We start from the raw sequence: 16,899 nt of genomic DNA, 5'->3' as shown, positions 1-16,899 counted from the left end.
TGGAGGCACTAGTCTCTCCCTACCTTGGTCTTGGAGGCACTAGTCTCTCCCTACCTTGGTCTTGGAGGCACTAGTCTCTCCCTACCTTGGTCTTGGAGGCACTAGTCTCTCCCTACCTTGGTCTTGGAGGCACTAGTCTCTCCCTACCTTGGTCTTGGAGGCACTTGTCTCTCCCTACCTTGGTCTTGGAGGCAATAGTCTCTCCCTACCTTGGTCTTGGAGGCACTAGTCTCTCCCTACCTTGGTCTTGGAGGCACTTGTCTCTCCCTACCTTGGTCTTGGAGGCAATAGTCTCTCCCTACCTTGGTCTTGGAGGCAATAGTCTCTCCCTACCTTGGTCTTGGAGGCACTAGTCTCTCCCTACCTTGGTCTTGGAGGCACTAGTCTTCTCTACCTTGGTGTTGGAGGCACTAGTCTCTCCCTACCTTGGTCTTGGAGGCACTAGTCTCTCCCTACCTTGGTCTTGGAGGCACTAGTCTCTCCCTACCTTGGTCTTGGAGGCACTAGTCTCTCCCTACCTTGGTCTTGGAGGCACTAGTCTCTCCCTACCTTGGTCTTGGAGGCACTAGTCTCTCCCTACCTTGGTCTTGGAGGCACTAGTCTCTCCCTACCTTGGTCTTGGAGGCACTAGTCTCTCCCTACCTTGGTCTTGGAGGCACTAGTCTCTCCCTACCTTGGTCTTGGAGGCACTAGTCTCTCCCTACCTTGGTCTTGGAGGCACTAGTCTCTCCCTACCTTGGTCTTGGAGGCACTAGTCTCTCCCTACCTTGGTCTTGGAGGCACTAGTCTCTCCCTACCTTGGTCTTGGAGGCAATAGTCTCTCCCTACCTTGGTCTTGGAGGCAATAGTCTCTCCCTACCTTGGTCTTGGAGGCAATAGTCTCTCCCTACCTTGGTCTTGGAGGCAATAGTCTCTCCCTACCTTGGTCTTGGAGGCAATAGTCTCTCCCTACCTTGATCTTGGAGGCAATAGTCTCTCCCTACCTTGGTCTTGGAGGCAATAGTCTCTCCCTACCTTGGTCTTGGAGGCAATAGTCTCTCCCTACCTTGGTCTTGGAGGCAATAGTCTCTCCCTACCTTGGTCTTGGAGGCAATAGTCTCTCCCTACCTTGGTCTTGGAGGCACTTGTCTCTCCCTACCTTGGTCTTGGAGGCACTTGTCTCTCCCTACCTTGGTCTTGGAGGCACTTGTCTCTCCCTACCTTGGTCTTGGAGGCACTTGTCTCTCCCTACCTTGGTCTTGGAGGCACTTGTCTCTCCCTACCTTGGTCTTGGAGGCACTTGTCTCTCCCTACCTTGGTCTTGGAGGTAATAGTCTCTACCTACCTTGGTCTTGGAGGTAATAGTCTCTCCCTACCTTGGTCTTGGAGGCACAAGAGCCGCTACCAACATAGAGAATAATCAATGAGAAAATCCAGAAGAGCCGTGATGAGGGTTCGAACCTATGCCGCGGGTGTTACCAGGCACTCGCCCCAGACAACCAGGCCACGACATGGGCACAAGGGTTGCAGCCGGGGGTACCACTGCACCCTCGAGGATTTCCGCGAGGCTTCCACAGAAACTGAACCAGAGCTTCACATAATCCCCCTCCCCCCTTCCTCTGCTCTGTGGTGTAGAAATGATCTACCTCTGACGAAACTCTTTCACTACAGAGGGAGTAATGGCGCTCACGGAAGCCTCGGGAACCCTGGAGGGTGCAGTGGTACCCCAGGTTGCAATCTTTGTGACCACGTCGTGGCCTGGTTGTCTGAGGCGTGTGCCTGGGAACACCCAGGGCATTTAGGGCGCCTGACAGCCGGGTGGACAGCGCTTCGGATTCTTAGTCCTGAGGTCCCGAGTTCGATCCCCGGTGGAGGAGGAGACAAATGGACAAAATGTTTCTTTCACCCTGATAGGGCTATGGTTGAGCCCGTGGTGGACTTACCTGGCACAGGAGCGGTGCTGTAAAAAACTGAATACAAGTAGTCAGTATTTGGACTCATAGTCCACCTCACCATGTTTGAGACTATGACTCAAACGTGCTTCGCTCACTTTCATCTTGGAGTGTAAACACTACCTAAATTAACATAAAACACTTAACCTAACCTTACCTAGGCCTTAATATATATAAAACCCCAATATCATATAATAATCCATATTTATATTTGAGAAAATATCGATTTAGAATAGTCCATTCATATGGGAGAATGAGTCACCAGGGTGGACTGCATGGTCGAATTTAGTCTGAAGATGGATTGACAGTCCTGGACTCCTGGGTTGGTACCCGTCCCCCCCACCTCGACAACCCTCCCCTCCACCCTCCCCCTCCCCCCCCCCCCCACATACGATAACCGCCAGTTGTTACGTCCGTTTGGAGTGTCTTGTCATACATGTTGATGGTTATTAAGGTTTAATTAGTGTATATTTTAGTAAGTACAATTTCCAAGATTTGATTAGGCCGGTGTTGGCCGGAGGCGGGTGTTGGCCGGAGGCGGGTGTTGGCCGGAGGCGGGTGTTGGCCGGAGGCGGGTGTTGGCCGGAGGCCGGTGTTGGCCGGAGGCCGGTGTTGGCCGGAGGCCGGTGTTGGCCGGAGGCCGGTGTTGGCCGGAGGCCGGTGTTGGCCGGAGGCCGGTGTTGGCCGGAGGCGGGTGTTGGCCGGAGGCCGGTGTTGGCCGGAGGCCGGTGTTGGCCGGAGGCCGGTGTTGGCCGGAGGCGGGTGTTGGCCGGAGGCCGGTGTTGGCCGGAGGCGGGTGTTGGCCGGAGGTGGGTGTTGGCCGGAGGCCGGTGTTGGCCGGAGGTGGGTGTTGGCCGGAGGCCGGTGTTGGCCGGAGGCGGGTGTTGGCCGGAGGTGGGTGTTGGCCGGAGGCGGGTGTTGGCCGGAGGCGGGTGTTGGCCGGAGGCCGGTGTTGGCCGGAGGTGGGTGTTGGCCGGAGGCGGGTGTTGGCCGGAGGCGGGTGTTGGCCGGAGGCGGGTGTTGGCCGGAGGCGGGTGTTGGCCGGAGGCGGGTGTTGGCCGGAGGCGGGTGTTGGCCGGAGGCGGGTGTTGGCCGGAGGCGGGTGTTGGCCGGAGGCGGGTACTAGTGTAGTACGGATGTGACACTCTAGTGTACTAGTGTAGTGTGCACTCTAATATAGTGGCAAACTTTTAAACTTTTCAGGTATTTGTGAAAAGTTATAATTATTTTTGTTTTAAATTGTTAGCACCAGGTATATTAGCCTTGAGGTATAACTAAACTGGTTTACCTTAAACTCATTTAATATACCGTTAACAGTACCCGAAGCTGGCCACGCCAGGCCTCTAATTTAGGTAATCCACTCTGCATCATTCAGCATGACGTGATGCACAGAGGCCGGCGTGTTGGTGTCCCTCTGCGCGGGAAATGTTGCAGGTTTGTTGCTGGGGGCGGCTCGCTGCCACAACTCTGGCCGCCGCGTATCAACAAATTACATCATAACTCGACCACATCGTTTGTCTGTCTTGTCGCGGATATGATGAATCAGATGAGTAATTCTGTATAAGCACTTAAATGATGAGTCGCTCAGTCCCTCTTGTGTGTCTGTTGTTCAGTCTCTGCTCTCGTGTGTCTGTTGTTCAGTCTCTGCTCTCGTGTGTCTGTTGTTCAGTCTCTGCTCTCGTGTGTCTGTTGTTCAGTCTCTGCTCTCGTGTGTCTGTTGTTCAGTCTCTGCTCTCGTGTGTCTGTTGTTCAGTCTCTGCTCTCGTGTGTCTGTTGTTCAGTCTCTGCTCTCGTGTGTCTGTTGTTCAGTCTCTGCTCTCGTGTGTCTGTTGTTCAGTCTCTGCTCTCGTGTGTCTGTTGTTCAGTCTCTGCTCTCGTGTGTCTGTTGTTCAGTCTCTGCTCTCGTGTGTCTGTTGTTCAGTCTCTGCTCTCGTGTGTCTGTTGTTCAGTCTCTGCTCTCGTGTGTCTGTTGTTCAGTCTCTGCTCTCGTGTGTCTGTTGTTCAGTCTCTGCTCTCGTGTGTCTGTTGTTCAGTCTCTGCTCTCGTGTGTCTGTTGTTCAGTCTCTGCTCTCGTGTGTCTGTTGTTCAGTCTCTGCTCTCGTGTGTCTGTTGTTCAGTCTCTGCTCTCGTGTGTCTGTTGTTCAGTCTCTGCTCTCGTGTGTCTGTTGTTCAGTCTCTGCTCTCGTGTGTCTGTTGTTCAGTCTCTGCTCTCGTGTGTCTGTTGTTCAGTCTCTGCTCTCGTGTGTCTGTTGTTCAGTCTCTGCTCTCGTGTGTCTGTTGTTCAGTCTCTGCTCTCGTGTGTCTGTTGTTCAGTCTCTGCTTCTCGTGTGTCTGTTGTTCAGTCTCTGCTCTCGTGTGTCTGTTGTTCAGTCTCTGCTTCTCGTGTGTCTGTTGTTCAGTCTCTGCTCTCGTGTGTCTGTTGTTCAGTCTCTGCTCTCGTGTGTCTGTTGTTCAGTCTCTGCTCTCGTGTGTCTGTTATTCAGTCTCTGCTCTCGTGTGTCTGCCTGATGCTTAGACAACGGGCTCAACAGCGTGGCAACGGGCTCAACAGCCAGGCAGCGGGCTCAACAGCGTGGCAACGGGCTCAGCAGCGTGGCAACGGGCTCAGCAGCGTGGCAACGGCTCAGCAGCGTGGCGAACGGGCTCAGCAGCGTGGCAACGGGCTCAGCAGCGTGGCAACGGGCTCAGGCAGCGTGGCAACGGCTCAGCAGCGTGGCAACGGGCTCAGCAGCGTGGCAACGGGCTCAGCAGCGTGGCAACGGGCTCAGCAGCGTGGCAACGGGCTCAGCAGCGTGGCAACGGGCTCAGCAGCGTGGCAACGGGCTCAGCAGCGTGGCAACGGGCTCAGCAGCGTGGCAACGGGCTCAGCAGCGTGGTGGCAACGGGCTCAGCAGCGTGGCAACGGGCTCAGCAGCGTGGCAACGGGCTCAGCAGCGTGGCAACGGGCTCAGCAGCGTGGCAACGGGCTCAGCAGCGTGGCAACGGGCTCAGCAGCGTGGCAACGGGCTCAGCAGCGTGGCAACGGGCTCAGCAGCGTGGCAACGGGCTCAGCAGCGTGGCAACGGGCTCAGCAGCGTGGCAACGGGCTCAGCAGCGTGGCAACGGGCTCAGCAGCGTGGCAACGGGCTCAGCAGCGTGGCAACGGGCTCAGCAGCGTGGCAACGGGCTCAGCAGCGTGGCAACGGGCTCAGCAGCGTGGCAACGGGCTCAGCAGCGTGGCAACGGGCTCAGCAGCGTGGCAACGGGCTCAGCAGCGTGGCAACGGGCTCAGCAGCGTGGCAACGGGCTCAGCAGCGTGGCAACGGGCTCAGCAGCGTGGCAACGGGCTCAGCAGCGTGGCAACGGGCTCAGCAGCGTGGCAACGGGCTCAGCAGCGTGGCAACGGGCTCAGCAGCGTGGCAACGGGCTCAGCAGCGTGGCAACGGGCTCAGCAGCGTGGCAACGGGCTCAGCAGCGTGGCAACGGGCTCAGCAGCGTGGCAACGGGCTCAGCAGCGTGGCAACGGGCTCAGCAGCGTGGCAACGGGCTCAGCAGCGTGGCAACGGGCTCAGCAGCGTGGCAACGGGCTCAGCAGCGTGGCAACGGGCTCAGCAGCGTGGCAACGGGCTCAGCAGCGTGGCAACGGGCTCAGCAGCGTGGCAACGGGCTCAGCAGCGTGGCAACGGGCTCAGCAGCGTGGCAACGGGCTCAGCAGCGTGGCAACGGGCTCAGCAGCGTGGCAACGGGCTCAGCAGCGTGGCAACGGGCTCAGCAGCGTGGCAACGGGCTCAGCAGCGTGGCAACGGGCTCAGCAGCGTGGCAACGGGGCTCAGCAGCGTGGCAACGGGCTCAGCAGCGTGGCAACGGGCTCAGCAGCGTGGCAACGGGCTCAGCAGCGTGGCAACGGGCTCAGCAGCGTGGCAACGGGCTCAGCAGCGTGGCAACGGGCTCAGCAGCGTGGCAACGGCTCAGCAGCGTGGCAACGGGCTCAGCAGCGTGGCAACGGGCTCAGCAGCGTGGCAACGGGCTCAGCAGCGTGGCAACGGGCTCAGCAGCGTGGCAACGGGCTCAGCAGCGTGGCAACGGGCTCAGCAGCGTGGCAACGGCTCAGCAGCGTGGCAACGGGCTCAGCAGCGTGGCAACGGGCTCAGCAGCGTGGCAACGGGCTCAGCAGCGTGGCAACGGGCTCAGCAGCGTGGCAACGGGCTCAGCAGCGTGGCAACGGGCTCAGCAGCGTGGCAACGGGCTCAGCAGCGTGGCAACGGGCTCAGCAGCGTGGCAACGGGCTCAGCAGCGTGGCAACGGGCTCAGCAGCGTGGCAACGGGCTCAGCAGCGTGGCAACGGGCTCAGCAGCGTGGCAACGGGCTCAGCAGCGTGGCAACGGGCTCAGCAGCGTGGCAACGGGCTCAGCAGCGTGGCAACGGGCTCAGCAGCGTGGCAACGGGCTCAGCAGCGTGGCAACGGGCTCAGCAGCGTGGCAACGGGCTCAGCAGCGTGGCAACGGGCTCAGCAGCGTGGCAACGGGCTCAGCAGCGTGGCAACGGGCTCAGCAGCGTGGCAACGGGCTCAGCAGCGTGGCAACGGGCTCAGCAGCGTGGCAACGGGCTCAGCAGCGTGGCAACGGGCTCAGCAGCGTGGCAACGGGCTCAGCAGCGTGGCAACGGGCTCAGCAGCGTGGCAACGGGCTCAGCAGCGTGGCAACGGGCTCAGCAGCGTGGCAACGGGCTCAGCAGCGTGGCAACGGGCTCAGCAGCGTGGCAACGGGCTCAGCAGCGTGGCAACGGGCTCAGCAGCGTGGCAACGGGCTCAGCAGCGTGGCAACGGGCTCAGCAGCGTGGCAACGGGCTCAGCAGCGTGGCAACGGGCTCAGCAGCGTGGCAACGGGCTCAGCAGCGTGGCAACGGGCTCAGCAGCGTGGCAACGGGCTCAGCAGCGTGGCAACGGGCTCAGCAGCGTGGCAACGGGCTCAGCAGCGTGGCAACGGGCTCAGCAGCGTGGCAACGGGCTCAGCAGCGTGGCAACGGGCTCAGCAGCGTGGCAACGGCTCAGCAGCGTGGCAACGGGCTCAGCAGCGTGGCAACGGGCTCAGCAGCGTGGCAACGGGCTCAGCAGCGTGGCAACGGGCTCAGCAGCGTGGCAACGGGCTCAGCAGCGTGGCAACGGGCTCAGCAGCGTGGCAACGGGCTCAGCAGCGTGGCAACGGGCTCAGCAGCGTGGCAACGGGCTCAGCAGCGTGGCAACGGGCTCAGCAGCGTGGCAACGGGCTCAGCAGCGTGGCAACGGGCTCAGCAGCGTGGCAACGGGCTCAGCAGCGTGGCAACGGGCTCAGCAGCGTGGCAACGGGCTCAGCAGCGTGGCAACGGGCTCAGCAGCGTGGCAACGGGCTCAGCAGCGTGGCAACGGGCTCAGCAGCGTGGCAACGGGCTCAGCAGCGTGGCAACGGGCTCAGCAGCGTGGCAACGGGCTCAGCAGCGTGGCAACGGGCTCAGCAGCGTGGCAACGGGCTCAGCAGCGTGGCAACGGGCTCAGCAGCGTGGCAACGGGCTCAGCAGCGTGGCAACGGGCTCAGCAGCGTGGCAACGGGCTCAGCAGCGTGGCAACGGGCTCAGCAGCGTGGCAACGGGCTCAGCAGCGTGGCAACGGGCTCAGCAGCGTGGCAACGGGCTCAGCAGCGTGGCAACGGGCTCAGCAGCGTGGCAACGGGCTCAGCAGCGTGGCAACGGGCTCAGCAGCGTGGCAACGGGCTCAGCAGCGTGGCAACGGGCTCAGCAGCGTGGCAACGGGCTCAGCAGCGTGGCAACGGGCTCAGCAGCGTGGCAACGGGCTCAGCAGCGTGGCAACGGGCTCAGCAGCGTGGCAACGGGCTCAGCAGCGTGGCAACGGGCTCAGCAGCGTGGCAACGGGCTCAGCAGCGTGGCAACGGGCTCAGCAGCGTGGCAACGGGCTCAGCAGCGTGGCAACGGGCTCAGCAGCGTGGCAACGGGCTCAGCAGCGTGGCAACGGGCTCAGCAGCGTGGCAACGGGCTCAGCAGCGTGGCAACGGGCTCAGCAGCGTGGCAACGGGCTCAGCAGCGTGGCAACGGGCTCAGCAGCGTGGCAACGGGCTCAGCAGCGTGGCAACGGGCTCAGCAGCGTGGCAACGGGCTCAGCAGCGTGGCAACGGGCTCAGCAGCGTGGCAACGGGCTCAGCAGCGTGGCAACGGCTCAGCAGCGTGGCAACGGGCTCAGCAGCGTGGCAACGGGCTCAGCAGCGTGGCAACGGGCTCAGCAGCGTGGCAACGGGCTCAGCAGCGTGGCAACGGGCTCAGCAGCGTGGCAACGGGCTCAGCAGCGTGGCAACGGGCTCAGCAGCGTGGCAACGGGCTCAGCAGCGTGGCAACGGGCTCAGCAGCGTGGCAACGGGCTCAGCAGCGTGGCAACGGGCTCAGCAGCGTGGCAACGGGCTCAGCAGCGTGGCAACGGGCTCAGCAGCGTGGCAACGGGCTCAGCAGCGTGGCAACGGGCTCAGCAGCGTGGCAACGGGCTCAGCAGCGTGGCAACGGGCTCAGCAGCGTGGCAACGGGCTCAGCAGCGTGGCAACGGGCTCAGCAGCGTGGCAACGGGCTCAGCAGCGTGGCAACGGGCTCAGCAGCGTGGCAACGGGCTCAGCAGCGTGGCAACGGGCTCAGCAGCGTGGCAACGGGCTCAGCAGCGTGGCAACGGGCTCAGCAGCGTGGCAACGGGCTCAGCAGCGTGGCAACGGGCTCAGCAGCGTGGCAACGGGCTCAGCAGCGTGGCAACGGGCTCAGCAGCGTGGCAACGGGCTCAGCAGCGTGGCAACGGGCTCAGCAGCGTGGCAACGGGCTCAGCAGCGTGGCAACGGGCTCAGCAGCGTGGCAACGGGCTCAGCAGCGTGGCAACGGGCTCAGCAGCGTGGCAACGGGCTCAGCAGCGTGGCAACGGGCTCAGCAGCGTGGCAACGGGCTCAGCAGCGTGGCAACGGGCTCAGCAGCGTGGCAACGGGCTCAGCAGCGTGGCAACGGGCTCAGCAGCGTGGCAACGGGCTCAGCAGCGTGGCAACGGGCTCAGCAGCGTGGCAACGGGCTCAGCAGCGTGGCAACGGGCTCAGCAGCGTGGCAACGGGCTCAGCAGCGTGGCAACGGGCTCAGCAGCGTGGCAACGGGCTCAGCAGCGTGGCAACGGGCTCAGCAGCGTGGCAACGGGCTCAGCAGCGTGGCAACGGGCTCAGCAGCGTGGCAACGGGCTCAGCAGCGTGGCAACGGGCTCAGCAGCGTGGCAACGGGCTCAGCAGCGTGGCAACGGGCTCAGCAGCGTGGCAACGGGCTCAGCAGCGTGGCAACGGGCTCAGCAGCGTGGCAACGGGCTCAGCAGCGTGGCAACGGGCTCAGCAGCGTGGCAACGGGCTCAGCAGCGTGGCAACGGGCTCAGCAGCGTGGCAACGGGCTCAGCAGCGTGGCAACGGGCTCAGCAGCGTGGCAACGGGCTCAGCAGCGTGGCAACGGGCTCAGCAGCGTGGCAACGGGCTCAGCAGCGTGGCAACGGGCTCAGCAGCGTGGCAACGGGCTCAGCAGCGTGGCAACGGGCTCAGCAGCGTGGCAACGGGCTCAGCAGCGTGGCAACGGGCTCAGCAGCGTGGCAACGGGCTCAGCAGCGTGGCAACGGGCTCAGCAGCGTGGCAACGGGCTCAGCAGCGTGGCAACGGCTCAGCAGCGTGGCAACGGGCTCAGCAGCGTGGCAACGGGCTCAGCAGCGTGGCAACGGGCTCAGCAGCGTGGCAACGGGCTCAGCAGCGTGGCAACGGGCTCAGCAGCGTGGCAACGGGCTCAGCAGCGTGGCAACGGGCTCAGCAGCGTGGCAACGGGCTCAGCAGCGTGGCAACGGGCTCAGCAGCGTGGCAACGGGCTCAGCAGCGTGGCAACGGGCTCAGCAGCGTGGCAACGGGCTCAGCAGCGTGGCAACGGGCTCAGCAGCGTGGCAACGGGCTCAGCAGCGTGGCAACGGGCTCAGCAGCGTGGCAACGGGCTCAGCAGCGTGGCAACGGGCTCAGCAGCGTGGCAACGGGCTCAGCAGCGTGGCAACGGGCTCAGCAGCGTGGCAACGGGCTCAGCAGCGTGGCAACGGGCTCAGCAGCGTGGCAACGGGCTCAGCAGCGTGGCAACGGGCTCAGCAGCGTGGCAACGGGCTCAGCAGCGTGGCAACGGGCTCAGCAGCGTGGCAACGGGCTCAGCAGCGTGGCAACGGGCTCAGCAGCGTGGCAACGGGCTCAGCAGCGTGGCAACGGGCTCAGCAGCGTGGCAACGGGCTCAGCAGCGTGGCAACGGGCTCAGCAGCGTGGCAACGGGCTCAGCAGCGTGGCAACGGGCTCAGCAGCGTGGCAACGGGCTCAGCAGCGTGGCAACGGGCTCAGCAGCGTGGCAACGGGCTCAGCAGCGTGGCAACGGGCTCAGCAGCGTGGCAACGGGCTCAGCAGCGTGGCAACGGGCTCAGCAGCGTGGCAACGGGCTCAGCAGCGTGGCAACGGGCTCAGCAGCGTGGCAACGGGCTCAGCAGCGTGGCAACGGGCTCAGCAGCGTGGCAACGGGCTCAGCAGCGTGGCAACGGGCTCAGCAGCGTGGCAACGGGCTCAGCAGCGTGGCAACGGGCTCAGCAGCGTGGCAACGGGCTCAGCAGCGTGGCAACGGGCTCAGCAGCGTGGCAACGGGCTCAGCAGCGTGGCAACGGGCTCAGCAGCGTGGCAACGGGCTCAGCAGCGTGGCAACGGGCTCAGCAGCGTGGCAACGGGCTCAGCAGCGTGGCAACGGGCTCAGCAGCGTGGCAACGGGCTCAGCAGCGTGGCAACGGGCTCAGCAGCGTGGCAACGGGCTCAGCAGCGTGGCAACGGGCTCAGCAGCGTGGCAACGGGCTCAGCAGCGTGGCAACGGGCTCAGCAGCGTGGCAACGGGCTCAGCAGCGTGGCAACGGGCTCAGCAGCGTGGCAACGGGCTCAGCAGCGTGGCAACGGGCTCAGCAGCGTGGCAACGGGCTCAGCAGCGTGGCAACGGGCTCAGCAGCGTGGCAACGGGCTCAGCAGCGTGGCAACGGGCTCAGCAGCGTGGCAACGGGCTCAGCAGCGTGGCAACGGGCTCAGCAGCGTGGCAACGGGCTCAGCAGCGTGGCAACGGGCTCAGCAGCGTGGCAACGGGCTCAGCAGCGTGGCAACGGGCTCAGCAGCGTGGCAACGGGCTCAGCAGCGTGGCAACGGGACTCAGCAGCGTGGCAACGGCTCAGCAGCGTGGCAACGGGCTCAGCAGCGTGGCAACGGGCTCAGCAGCGTGGCAACGGGCTCAGCAGCGTGGCAACGGGCTCAGCAGCGTGGCAACGGGCTCAGCAGCGTGGCAACGGGCTCAGCAGCGTGGCAACGGGCTCAGCAGCGTGGCAACGGGCTCAGCAGCGTGGCAAGGGCTCAGCAGCGTGGCAACGGGCTCAGCAGCGTGGCAACGGGCTCAGCAGCGTGGCAACGGGCTCAGCAGCGTGGCAACGGGCTCAGCAGCGTGGCAACGGGCTCAGCAGCGTGGCAACGGGCTCAGCAGCGTGGCAACGGGCTCAGCAGCGTGGCAACGGGCTCAGCAGCGTGGCAACGGGCTCAGCAGCGTGGCAACGGGCTCAGCAGCGTGGCAACGGGCTCAGCAGCGTGGCAACGGGCTCAGCAGCGTGGCAACGGGCTCAGCAGCGTGGCAACGGGCTCAGCAGCGTGGCAACGGGCTCAGCAGCGTGGCAACGGGCTCAGCAGCGTGGCAACGGCTCAGCAGCGTGGCAACGGGCTCAGCAGCGTGGCAACGGGCTCAGCAGCGTGGCAACGGGCTCAGCAGCGTGGCAACGGGCTCAGCAGCGTGGCAACGGGCTCAGCAGCGTGGCAACGGGCTCAGCAGCGTGGCAACGGGCTCAGCAGCGTGGCAACGGGCTCAGCAGCGTGGCAACGGGCTCAGCAGCGTGGCAACGGGCTCAGCAGCGTGGCAACGGGCTCAGCAGCGTGGCAACGGGCTCAGCAGCGTGGCAACGGGCTCAGCAGCGTGGCAACGGGCTCAGCAGCGTGGCAACGGGCTCAGCAGCGTGGCAACGGGCTCAGCAGCGTGGCAACGGGCTCAGCAGCGTGGCAACGGCTCAGCAGCGTGGCAACGGGCTCAGCAGCGTGGCAACGGGCTCAGCAGCGTGGCAACGGGCTCAGCAGCGTGGCAACGGGCTCAGCAGCGTGGCAACGGGCATCAGCAGCGTGGCATACGGGCTCAGCAGCGTGGCAACGGGCTCAGCAGCGTGGCAACGGGCTCAGCAGCGTGGCAACGGGCTCAGCAGCGTGGCAACGGGCTCAGCAGCGTGGCAACGGGCTCAGCAGCGTGGCAACGGGCTCAGCAGCGTGGCAACGGGCTCAGCAGCGTGGCAACGGGCTCAGCAGCGTGGCAACGGGCTCAGCAGCGTGGCAACGGGCTCAGCAGCGTGGCAACGGGCTCAGCAGCGTGGCAACGGGCTCAGCAGCGTGGCAACGGGCTCAGCAGCGTGGCAACGGGCTCAGCAGCGTGGCAACGGGCTCAGCAGCGTGGCAACGGGCTCAGCAGCGTGGCAACGGGCTCAGCAGCGTGGCAACGGGCTCAGCAGCGTGGCAACGGGCTCAGCAGCGTGGCAACGGGCTCAGCAGCGTGGCAACGGGCTCAGCAGCGTGGCAACGGGCTCAGCAGCGTGGCAACGGGCTCAGCAGCGTGGCAACGGGCTCAGCAGCGTGGCAACGGGCTCAGCAGCGTGGCAACGGGCTCAGCAGCGTGGCAACGGGCTCAGCAGCGTGGCAACGGGCTCAGCAGCGTGGCAACGGGCTCAGCAGCGTGGCAACGGGCTCAGCAGCGTGGCAACGGGCTCAGCAGCGTGGCAACGGGCTCAGCAGCGTGGCAACGGGCTCAGCAGCGTGGCAACGGGCTCAGCAGCGTGGCAACGGGCTCAGCAGCGTGGCAACGGGCTCAGCAGCGTGGCAACGGGCTCAGCAGCGTGGCAACGGGCTCAGCAGCGTGGCAACGGGCTCAGCAGCGTGGCAACGGGCTCAGCAGCGTGGCAACGGGCTCAGCAGCGTGGCAACGGGCTCAGCAGCGTGGCAACGGGCTCAGCAGCGTGGCAACGGGCTCAGCAGCGTGGCAACGGGCTCAGCAGCGTGGCAACGGGCTCAGCAGCGTGGCAACGGGCTCAGCAGCGTGGCAACGGGCTCAGCAGCGTGGCAACGGGCTCAGCAGCGTGGCAACGGGCTCAGCAGCGTGGCAACGGGCTCAGCAGCGTGGCAACGGGCTCAGCAGCGTGGCAACGGGCTCAGCAGCGTGGCAACGGGCTCAGCAGCGTGGCAACGGGCTCAGCAGCGTGGCAACGGGCTCAGCAGCGTGGCAACGGGCTCAGCAGCGTGGCAACGGGCTCAGCAGCGTGGCAACGGGCTCAGCAGCGTGGCAACGGGCTCAGCAGCGTGGCAACGGGCTCAGCAGCGTGGCAACGGGCTCAGCAGCGTGGCAACGGGCTCAGCAGCGTGGCAACGGGCTCAGCAGCGTGGCAACGGCTCAGCAGCGTGGCAACGGGCTCAGCAGCGTGGCAACGGGCTCAGCAGCGTGGCAACGGGCTCAGCAGCGTGGCAACGGGCTCAGCAGCGTGGCAACGGGCTCAGCAGCGTGGCAACGGGCTCAGCAGCGTGGCAACGGGCTCAGCAGCGTGGCAACGGGCTCAGCAGCGTGGCAACGGGCTCAGCAGCGTGGCAACGGGCTCAGCAGCGTGGCAACGGGCTCAGCAGCGTGGCAACGGGCTCAGCAGCGTGGCAACGGGCTCAGCAGCGTGGCAACGGGCTCAGCAGCGTGGCAACGGGCTCAGCAGCGTGGCAACGGGCTCAGCAGCGTGGCAACGGGCTCAGCAGCGTGGCAACGGGCTCAGCAGCGTGGCAACGGGCTCAGCAGCGTGGCAACGGGCTCAGCAGCGTGGCAACGGGCTCAGCAGCGTGGCAACGGGCTCAGCAGCGTGGCAACGGGCTCAGCAGCGTGGCAACGGGCTCAGCAGCGTGGCAACGGGCTCAGCAGCGTGGCAACGGGCTCAGCAGCGTGGCAACGGGCTCAGCAGCGTGGCAACGGGCTCAGCAGCGTGGCAACGGGCTCAGCAGCGTGGCAACGGGCTCAGCAGCGTGGCAACGGGCTCAGCAGCGTGGCAACGGGCTCAGCAGCGTGGCAACGGGCTCAGCAGCGTGGCAACGGGCTCAGCAGCGTGGCAACGGGCTCAGCAGCGTGGCAACGGGCTCAGCAGCGTGGCAACGGGCTCAGCAGCGCGTGGCAACGGGCTCAGCAGCGTGGCAACGGGCTCAGCAGCGTGGCAACGGGCTCAGCAGCGTGGCAACGGGCTCAGCAGCGTGGCAACGGGCTCAGCAGCGTGGCAACGGGCTCAGCAGCGTGGCAACGGGCTCAGCAGCGTGGCAACGGGCTCAGCAGCGTGGCAACGGGCTCAGCAGCGTGGCAACGGGCTCAGCAGCGTGGCAACGGGCTCAGCAGCGTGGCAACGGCTCAGCAGCGTGGCAACGGGCTCAGCAGCGTGGCAACGGGCTCAGCAGCGTGGCAACGGGCTCAGCAGCGTGGCAACGGGCTCAGCAGCGTGGCAACGGGCTCAGCAGCGTGGCAACGGGCTCAGCAGCGTGGCAACGGGCTCAGCAGCGTGGCAACGGGCTCAGCAGCGTGGCAACGGGCTCAGCAGCGTGGCAACGGGCTCAGCAGCGTGGCAACGGGCTCAGCAGCGTGGCAACGGGCTCAGCAGCGTGGCAACGGGCTCAGCAGCGTGGCAACGGGCTCAGCAGCGTGGCAACGGGCTCAGCAGCGTGGCAACGGGCTCAGCAGCGTGGCAACGGGCTCAGCAGCGTGGCAACGGGCTCAGCAGCGTGGCAACGGGCTCAGCAGCGTGGCAACGGGCTCGAAAGCGTGGCAACGGGCTCGAAAGCGAGACAACGGGCTCGAAAGCGAGACAACGGGCTCGAAAGCGAGACAACGGGCTCGAAAGCGAGACAACGGGCTCGAAAGCGAGACAACGGGCTCGAAAGCGAGACAACGGGCTCGAAAGCGAGACAACGGGCTCGAAAGCGAGACAACGGGCTCGAAAGCGAGACAACGGGCTCGAAAGCGAGACAACGGGCTCGAAAGCGAGACAACGGGCTCGAAAGCGAGACAACGGGCTCGAAAGCGAGACAACGGGCTCAACAGCGAGACAACGGGCTCAACAGCGACACAACGGGCTCAACAGCGACACAACGGGCTCAGCAGCGTGGCAACGGGTGGGTCGGGGACTTACAGCAAGGATTCGAGGCTTCATTCATAACATGGGCTTCAAAATATTATTGAACTGTTATCCACTTCACATGATGTATAATGGCGACAATTACATTATAGATGGTGCGGGACACGCGTTTGAGGCTCAGTGGGTGATCACAGGCTCGGCTCGGCTCGCAAACTCGCCAGAAAAACTGGTTTCTGAAAATTGGTTGAAACTGTAATTGAATGCAACTCGTTCCGTTTGACGGCTGCTGAGCTCAAATGTTTTTCTTTTAAACGTGAGAAGAGGAGCAGCCTGCTGGAAAGATGCCATTTGATCCTCAAATGGTGGTGCGTTACGTGTAGTTTATATATATATATATATATATATATATATATATATATATATATATATATATATATATATATATATATATATATATATATATATAATATATATAATATATATATATATTAGTATATTTTGGTAGCAGTCTTTCCGGTAGACATATATTATTGAATATGACCGAAAAAGTAAGATTAATAATTCTAACACGAATTTTCTCAATATTTCTTATTGTTCTTTTCACTGTTGATGGTAATTGAAAAATCAATTCTCCAAAATTCCTTTCTATTTCTAGTCTGACGCGACACTTGAATGCGTTTTGTAATAACTTATTACATTTTCAAAGACTTTAGTTTACACACACACACAACTATAACTTGCAAACAATGTTTAAACAGCTTTGATTTTATACCTGCATTTGAGTGAGGTGATATGTTACAACAGTTTTGGATGAGGTGAAAACAACTTTCAACACAAGACAGAACACGAAACAATGGGTATAATATTTTGTAAGTTAAAGGGAAGAATGGAAGTAACTGCAAAGGGCCTATTGGCCCATATTTCTTGATGCTTCTATATTGGTGCGGAGTCTTGAAGTGGGTAGAATATATTTGTGCAGTAATTGGTTGTTGATTGCTGGTGTCGACTTCTTAATGTGTAGTGCCTCGCAGATATCTAGCCGCCTGCTATCGCTGTATCTATCGATGATTTCCGTGTTTTTTGTTAAAACTTCTCTGGTGATGGTCTGGTTGTGGGAAGAGATTATATGTTCCTTAATGGAGCCCTGTTGCTTACGCATCGTTAATCGCCTGGAAAGAGATGTTGTTGTCTTGCCTATATACTGAATTCTTTGAGGCTTACAGTCCCCAAGTGGGCATTTGAAGGCATAGACGACATTGGTCTCTTTTAAAGCGTTCTGCTTTGTGTCTGGAGAGTTTCTCATGAGTAGGTTGGCCGTTTTCTTGGTTTTATAGTAAATCGTCAATTGTATCTTCTGATTTTTGTCTGTAGGGATAACGTTTTTATTAACAATATCTTTCATGACCCTTTCCTTCGTTTTATGAGCTGTCGAGATGAAGTTCCTGTAAAATAGTCTAACAGGGGGTACAGGTGTTGTGTTAGTTGTCTCTTCAGAGGTTGCATGGCGCTTCATCTTCCTTCTTATGATGTCTTCAACGAAACCATTGGAGAAGCCGTTGTTGACTAGGACCTGCCTTACTCTACAGAGTTCTTCATCGACTTGCTTCCATCCTGAGCTGTGGCTGCGAGCACGGTCGACATAAGCGTTAACGACACTCCTCTTGTACCTGTCTGGGCAGTCACTGTTGGCATTGAGGCACATTCCTATGTTTGTTTCCTTGGTGT

The 16,899-nt window shown here is 62.3% G+C and overlaps 1 protein-coding gene across 1 annotated transcript in view; it reads right to left on the bottom strand.

Moving 5' to 3' along the window:
• Window positions 1–2,430: 2,430 nt before the first annotated feature.
• Window positions 2,431–16,899, bottom strand: part of LOC123760473 (uncharacterized) — a 42,743-nt gene continuing 28,274 nt past the window's right edge. Inside the window, exon 4 of the mRNA XM_069338014.1 lies at window positions 2,431–3,085. Within this exon, the coding sequence (XP_069194115.1) occupies window positions 2,431–3,085 (655 nt within the window). The remainder of the gene's footprint in view (window positions 3,086–16,899) is intronic.

Source organism: Procambarus clarkii, chromosome 39, assembly GCF_040958095.1.
Source record: "Procambarus clarkii isolate CNS0578487 chromosome 39, FALCON_Pclarkii_2.0, whole genome shotgun sequence".
In the NCBI taxonomy this organism is placed as follows: domain Eukaryota; kingdom Metazoa; phylum Arthropoda; class Malacostraca; order Decapoda; family Cambaridae; genus Procambarus; species Procambarus clarkii.
The sequence above is the reverse complement of the archived record's forward strand: the minus strand, read 5'-3'. Positions and strand labels throughout refer to the sequence as shown.